We start from the raw sequence: 8,366 nt of genomic DNA, 5'->3' as shown, positions 1-8,366 counted from the left end.
CCCTGAGCATGCAGTTCGCTGCTGGCCCCTCCTGGATGTGTGCCAGAATAATTTTCTTGAACAGCTTGCCCAGGATCGAGGTAAGGCTGACTGGCCTGTAGTTTTATAGTAGTTAATTTTCATAATCTTTTTTTACAGCATTTAACTACGTATTAAACCTGCTTTTCAGTTTCAGTTATGGCTGTGCTCATCAATGCCACTATACTTAAGATTTTGTCTATGTTTTTATTATAATCAGAATCCTCAATAAGAACAGGCTTAAGACTGCTAAACGTCAAAATCTGCAGTGTTCCTACAGGACCACTTATTTTAGAAGACCACAGAAATTTAAAATGTGTTATCTTGGGGGCAGATTTTGTGGCAAGCAAAACTCCTCTTAGATTTAAAAAGATAAAAAGATTATGTTCTGTAGGAACACTGCAGATATTGTCCATTAGCAGTCTTGAGGCTTTTCCTTTTGAAGGCAGTGAGAGTTTTGTCATTTCTTTGAACAGAGTGGGATCTAGCCTAAGTGGACCTTATTGCCTCTTCTCACACAGTAAACCTAAGTGGAGATATTGCAGAGGTTTTTATCTTGAACATTTGTTATTTGAGGTGAAAGTACTTTGCTCTTAAATAGATTTTTCAAGATTTAAGCCTATTTGAGGCATATATAAAAGTAAGCATTATATACATTTCTTACAGTTTCAGTCTTTTTTACAGACTTAAAAATTACTCCTCTTTAAAATATGAAATCTCAGATATATTTTTATTTGTAAAGGAAGTAAATGGTTTGAACAATAACCTCTAGAATTTCAGTCCTGTGTTCTTTATCACTAGTCTCTCCTTTCTCTCTTAAATGTTTTACTGCCATCACACTTTTCTTCTGAATTAGCAAAACAAAAATCAATTTTCTGCCATTTAGTTTTGTTTTATTCCTTTCAGAGTTAAACCAGTTCAGAGTTGGATGAACTGGAGCAGAAAATCTGGGCATGCTGCCAAAACAGATGTTCACTTTCAAGGAAATAAGACTGAGAGAGATTATTTCAGGTCCAGCTGTATTCAGCCCATATTCAGGAATGGCAATGCAGAGGTCATCATATATCTCCTTTAGGCATGATATCAACCAGTGGGCTTGGAAAGGTATCATGAACTGTTTTTCTTTGGACATGATTTCTCTTCTCAGCACAAACGTTTTGCAAGCATGATGGTACTGTCAAAACAGGATACTTTACAGTAATGACCAGTGTTTAAGATAGCATTGCCACATCAGGTCAGCCAGAGAATTTGTATTGTTCTCTTTTAATCTTATGATTTTCATAGTCCTGTGTCTCATAATATGGCCTTGTGTATAGCATTTGTGAAATCTTCCATTGTGAAAAATGTTTTCAGGAGTCAACTGATGCTTTATACTTTGTGTTTCTCTGTAGTCATATATCTCAGCTGTCAGATTAGCTTCTCTTTTGTCTTTTGTCCTGATGACTCTTGATCAAAGGCAATTTAAATATTTCCAGGTCAACTAAACATCACTCTCCACCTCTCCACCTGTGGGGATGCATTTGGCAATATCAACATGCATTCTGATGTCCTGGTGTGTGTGTGTGTGTGTCAAGTCAGTTATATTTAAGTTGTTCCTACCACAGGAAGGTTAGCACAAAATTGAGGCAGGCAGAGGTTAGATATTTGTAGCACAGGGTTTGAGATTTGCTTAAATTACCCTTAATTAGTGGACTATGGATTCGACTAGTTGACCTGCATCTGAATTTGCACTTAGTCCCATACTCTATGCTGAGCACAAATCCAAACGTTGTAGTGCTTGAAATCCAGGTCTAGACCTGAATTTTGCAGGCCCAGCTCTACTCTTGCAATATTCCCAGCACTGTGATTGAACATTGGGCTTAGCAATGCCATATGTAATTAAAAATGCTACACTAGAAGTACTGCTAAAATTGCTAAAGGTGACTTACTGCTTGAGTTTCCAGGCTACCTCATAAAAAAGGAAAAGATCTTTTATACAGTGCAAATATGCCTTCCTCTAAGGAGAGAAAAACACAGCATTAACATTCTGATGACATCTTGAACTGATGCACTGCATCCGGTACACATTAGTTTCTTTATGTATTTTCATTTGAATAAATATACTAAGTGCTGCTCCTTGCCCAGACTCCTGATAATGGCGTTGATAATCTGGAAGGAGTTCTTGATTGTACTGATTAGGATTGCTACTTTGATGAAAAGTCTCACACTGATATTGTATTGGAAAGAGTCAAAGTACAATGCAAGTCATAAAGGTAACAAGATGGAAAAGAAAAGCTAACCATCTTTAGCTTTTCAAACATAACCAAGGAAAAACGTGGGACCAAACTAATCACGGGCATAACTCTGTTGATCTCAGAGGCGTTAGTATCATGAGGGATGAATCTGGCCACTAATGAAATGATTCTCTGAAAGGGAACTGGGTGTATTATACACAATGGCAATTGCATTCATGTGATTGGTAGGATTTTCATAAATCTGAGATTAAGTTTGTACTGCAATTCAGTATTCATATCCATTGAACAAGGTTCTACAGCCCTATCCTGCCAAAGCCCCTGCTCTTCCCTCCTTCCACTGTGGCTTCTCCCCACAGCTCCCTCTTATTAGAGTCTCTTCAAGGCCTCTTTGTCTCCTTCCCTCCTCTCATTCTGTGCTGCCAGAACAACTTTGCTACCAAGGCTTTGGTGACTGATGAATGATCATAATTTGAGACTATTTTACATGGACTGTAGTTTGTTTTACATTGCAACCCTTTTATTATTAAGCATTGTATTAAAACACTGTAGTGCTGGAACAACAAATAGGTTTTCATAGTCTTAATGTGACTTACGTCCTAGTTCACAGTCCATAAAGCCAGATGCCTAGTTACTGTGATGATGAGAACATTAATAGAACAATAGATAAGGATGGGAGGTAGTATAAGCTTTGAGCTGATTTATGAGTTAGATTACAATTATACCCTTTGCCACCTCTGCCGACTTAAAATATTTGTTTTTATATTTGTAATTTAAAATCTCTTAATCAAATTGTAATTAAAAATATGGATAAACAGCCTAAGAATCATCAGCCTGGAGGGAGAAGCAGTGGATGATCTCATTTAATGTGTGGAAAAAATAAATTCCAGAGACTGTGCAGCTGAAATGAGGTGATGTGCCTCATTGCTTGAGCCCACAGCTCTCCAAGGACAGATTTAACTTCTAGTACAAAAGAAAGGCAATGTTTCCAATTCATTTATATTCTCTGAGATGCCAAATTAGTAAAGGGTCTACTGAGGGAGGGTGTAACGGTTTCACCCTCTACAAGACTGAATGCTTGAAAGAAGATGTCAGTGTTGTTACAAATGACAGCCAAAATACATGCTTTAGTTCAAGTAGTAACACTTAATGAATCTAGACTTGTTTTGCTCTCTTTGAACTTTTGTATTTATTATAAATGTGGGTTTCTTTCAGGATCTGCCCCGTTTTACTAGGAGTTAGATTGCATGGTAATGTATATTGACAGACAAGGTTCTTTGGGTAAATCCGATAGCTTTTATTAGACCAACTCAAATAGCTGGAAAAATTCATCTTAGAAAGCTTTCAGGCACAAATACCCTTCGTCAGGCTGAGGAAGCATCTGTAGAAGGTCTGTGCTCTTACATTTACTTGAAGAACCTTGTCTGCGTATGCTCTTAGACCAACACGGCTACAACCTATGCCACTGAATATATATTAACCTTCTTTAATAATAAAGCAAGAAGATCCTGACTAAGATTCATGATTGCCCCTTGCCAGCTAGGAGAAAAGAGGACCTCCTCACAGAATTTGGTGGCCAAATCTCCGAATCCGAATCAAATCAGCAGACCCTTTAATCTCTTTGAATCGAATCAGAACCCTCCAAATCAGTTTGGAGAGATTCAGAGCGATTCAACAATTCGGACATAGACACAGCTTTAAATGTTTTTTCTACATACCTCAAGGTACCAGGCAGCTCATGAACGCTGAGATGTTGGGGTAGATGGAGCGTCCCACAGGAGCGTGGGGGGCGGGTCTCCCTAGTGCACTTAGCAGCAGACCCGGAAGTTGATCAGAAGCACTTCCGGCCCACTTCTGGGTCCACCAGGGAGCATGGTGGGGGCCTCCCTGTACTCCCCTGGCTCGGCAACTGGTGCCTTCTGGGTGAGGGGGTGCACCCAGGGGGGAGATGGGAGGGCATGGGGGGGGGCCCAGTGCGTTGCCCGGTGGAACCAGAAGTGAAACGGAAGTACTTCCAGTCCACTTCCGGGTTCTCCGCCGAACATGCAGGGCCTGCCCCACACTCCTGTGAGACACTTCATCCGCCCCATCATTGCAGTATTCATGAGCTGTGCCTAGTACCTCGAGGTATGCAGAAAAACATTTAAAGCTGTGTCTATGGCCAAATTGCTGATTCTCTGAAGCAGCACTGAATCTTCAGATTCAGATTTGGCCAAATTGAATTGGGGACAGTGATTTGATTTGATCTGATTTAATTGAATCACTGTCCCTGATTTGGGCCGAATCCGAATTGAATACGGACCGTTTTGCACACCTGTACCAGATACTGAAACAAAGTGATTACTCAACAATTCCAGCATGTCTCAATCCATCATGACTGCAAAGTAAAGCTTGAAATATGTGATGGAAGTGAATCTTAGAGGCTCAGAAACAAGAAGGTCATAAAAAGAATAAAATAAAAAACTTAGAACTATCTCTGGGATTTTAAACTAGGTTTTGGGGGCAGAATGAAACATACCTATGAATTTTTGCAGCTGGCAATAATGAATCTATACATATTTCAAGGATCTCCTGGAAAAGGCCCTGTGATCACAAATCTAAAGAGTCTTCTGCTACCCCTTGAATCTATTGTATTTGAGTTCTGCAGGAGTGTTTAGATATGCCCATGTTTTATTAACTTTCCTTTTATTAACTCTCTAACCCCAAAAGAAATAGGACAATGAGGAATGTTTGTGCTAGCTACTAGCATTGAAATTCATCCAGTAATATATTAATGTAACAGGACACATTGGAGTGACTGGAAGTGTATAAATATTACTGAATATTCATTGACCTTACACAGTCCTTTTGTATCAACCTATTTAACCCACTAGAGTTGGTACAGAGCTGCTCTACTCTTGGGCAAACATCAGTGAGTTCCTGTCACAGGCAGGTGTCCATGGTCTGTGTGTTTGGGGATGAATATGTACCAATTACTCACCCTGGCTTACTGGCACTGTTGTGTGAGCAGGTACATGATTGGATGGGACAAAGACCATGCACCCTCCATTGTGTGCTAGTGTCCAGTGCATATGCCATGTCATTGTGGGAGGCCTGGCTCAGTCACGTAGGAAAGGGAGGCCTCTTACATGCACTTTGGTCCCTGCTCAGCTAAGTGAACTTTAACACATTCTGTAAACTCACCTTTCATTAAAAGTGTTTACAATATAGAAAAAGAGAATGCCTGAGCTACTTTAGGTGATGGACAACCTGTACAGGTAAAATGTATTCCAAAGAGAGGCCTCAAAAAGCAGAGGCTGGCTGATTACAACCCCTGAATAGGGGGAAATGCTAGGTTTTAACATTCGTACATGGGAAAGAACAATGAGCAATATGAGAGAAAGGCAAAAGGAATGGAAAGGGAGTTTGCCACAAACATTTTGTATGAATCGAAATGAATGGATAATAGATTGGAGCAAATATGCAGAGTTCAATGAAAGGAAAAAGACCCTCAATTACATGTGAAAGGAGAGGCTGGCCAGTGAAGTGTTATGGGAAAGAAAAATAACATAGAGAGATTTCTGGAAAAGAAGCTTTAATTTAATAGCATTATATTAAATCAACTGCACTGGTGTGAAGTCCAAAAAGATCAGACTATAACATTTATTTACTCGGTAGACTTGTCTGTGTATTTGGATGCCTCCTGAATCTGAATGGCTGAGGAAGCATTATTTTCATTTAATCTGTGGGAAACTGAGACATACAGAAACTGGGAGTAAATAGTTTTTAATATAACAACAATTTTTTTAGTCGAATTTGAGACAGGAAGCGGTTATTTCATTGCCCACAATGCCAGCTGAGGTCAATGTGATCTGCACCTGTTCAACAGCTCTAAAATTCAGACCCTACATAACTTATGTTAGACACTTAAGCAGGGAGGCACCATATATTATGAAAATGCTTGGCTGAAGTGACTTGCCTACAAGTGCATAGGAAATCCATGGCAGAATAGGGAACAAAGTGTAAGTCTTCATAAAGTAAGCACAGTCATGATGATGCTGTAATTGTTATCCTGGCCTTATTCTCCGTACAATTGGTCGCTGTCTTTGTAGATGGGAGTTTGTAGATCAGAAAACTTTAAACTTCCAACTGCTGATGCTCATCCCTTTATAACTGCCATATATATAGCATTTCATTGTGTATATACACATTCCATAACCTTTCATTTTTGAAGCTACAGCAAACTTAATTGGATAAAATGTGAGACACTAAAGGCCAGATCCTATTCTAGCTGTTGGGTACTAGTCTAAGTACCCCAAGTAAAATTATATTGCACCCTGTTCGCGTCTGAAATCCAGGTTCTTTCATAACATTTGGAGACAGTGGTGTTGGCAGTACCTCAGTACAAGAATGACAGTCTTTTTGTAAATAGTGAAGTCATCAGTGACTTCATGTAGATGAGCCAATCGAAGATCCACATGTTCAACTGAATACATGGCAAATAGTTCTGGGAGGAAGGATTAGATCCTTTAATGTGATCTACTACTCTTTCCCTTTGTTGCTGTCATCTGTCTACCTCTGTGGTGAGGCAAATTTGCTCAGAATGATCAATGCCTGGTCATATACCACGGCACCACTGGGGATGATTCAGTGATTTAGTGCTTCCCAGATATTGATTTTAATATTGCATTTATTCAGATTGGCCTTCAAGATATCCTTGAACCTCTGCTTTTGCTCGCCTCTAGAGTGGTGACCACTGGTGAGTATAGAACCTATTTTGGTAGCCAGTTGTCAAGCATCCTTATGACATCTCCTGTCTGATGAAGCTGGTTCCATATAAATATGGTTTCAATGTTGGTGGTAGTTGCTTGAGCCAGAATGCTGGCATTCATTCTTCTATCCTTTCAATTATTCTTCATTACCATTGCTGAAGGTAATGTTGTAAAGCTTCCAGGTGTTTTTGATATGTCATCCATGTTTCACACCCATACAATAGGATAAGGATGATAACAGCCTGGTAGATGAGATGCTTGGTTTGGGTCCAGATGTCACGATCATCAAAGATATGATTTTGGAGATGTCCAAAGGCAGCACTGGCAGATTTTATCTGGTGCTGAATACTGTTGTCTATGTTTACTTTCTGGGAAAGGTGTTTAGTCAGGTTGGGGGAATGCTCAACATTATCCAAGGATTTTTCTTTAACTGTAATGAGTGGAGGAGCAACTGGTTGGTTTCAGGTAGGCTGGTAAATAATCTTGGTTTTTATGAAGTTGGCAGTGAATCCAAGCATTTTATATGTTTTACAGAAGCAGTCAGGAGTGATCTGGAGCTCTTCAGTTAAATGTGCATGTACAACACAAGTATCCATGTATTGGAGACCAGCAAATGGAGGTGTCATTTATTTTGGATCTGGAACATAACTGATTGATGTTAAAGAAATTCCTGTCCATGCAATATTGGATACTGACTCCAGATGGAAGTTTCTCAACAATGAGATGTGGAAAAAGTGCAATATAGATGGAAAAGTTTGTTGGTGCAGTCATACATCCATGCTTAACTCCAGTTCTAATAGTGAAGTGATCTGTTTCTGAGCCATTGCTTAGGATGGTTGCTTTCATGTTGTCATGAAGAAGTCTGATAATGGTAACAAATTTTGTCAGGCATTTAGATCTCACCAGAATCTTCCATAGGGCCTGTCTGATGATTGAATTAAAGGCCTTAGGTCAACGAATGCCACATAAATGTCTCAATGATACTTGCAGTACTTTTCTGGCAGCAATCTATCTGCAAAGAGCATATGTGTGGTAGAGTGGTCTGAAACTACACTGGGAGTCGGGTAGGAGCTCCTCACCAAGGAAAGTGAATCTATTGAGAAGAATGTGAATGAGGATCTTCCCAACTATGGATTGGAGTTCAATACCACATTAATAGCTGCAATTCGATCTATCTTCTTTCTTAAATGTGGAAACAATTTTGGCGTGTCTCAAGGCACTGGGAATCTGTTCATGTTTCCAAATCTTCATAATAATGTGTAGTTGATAAGAACTTTTTTTTCCACCCTGCTTATAAATTTCAGTTGGTATTCCATCAGGACCACATGCTTTTTTGTTCTTCATCCACTTAATGGCTTTCAAGCCT

The 8,366-nt window shown here is 39.5% G+C and overlaps 1 protein-coding gene across 1 annotated transcript in view; it reads right to left on the bottom strand.

Annotated features, from left to right (window-relative positions):
• Positions 1 to 6,724, bottom strand: part of XIRP2 (xin actin binding repeat containing 2) — a 303,369-nt gene extending 296,645 nt beyond the window's left edge. The window contains exon 1 of the mRNA XM_019522841.1: positions 6,627 to 6,724. Within this exon, the coding sequence (XP_019378386.1) occupies positions 6,627 to 6,724 (98 nt within the window). The remainder of the gene's footprint in view (positions 1 to 6,626) is intronic.
• Positions 6,725 to 8,366: the final 1,642 nt, after the last annotated feature.

Source organism: Gavialis gangeticus, unplaced genomic scaffold (assembly GCF_001723915.1).
Source record: "Gavialis gangeticus isolate Ggan-Ray unplaced genomic scaffold, GavGan_comp1, whole genome shotgun sequence".
Taxonomy (NCBI): Eukaryota; Metazoa; Chordata; order Crocodylia; family Gavialidae; genus Gavialis; species Gavialis gangeticus.
This window is presented reverse-complemented; position numbering and strand designations above follow the sequence as displayed.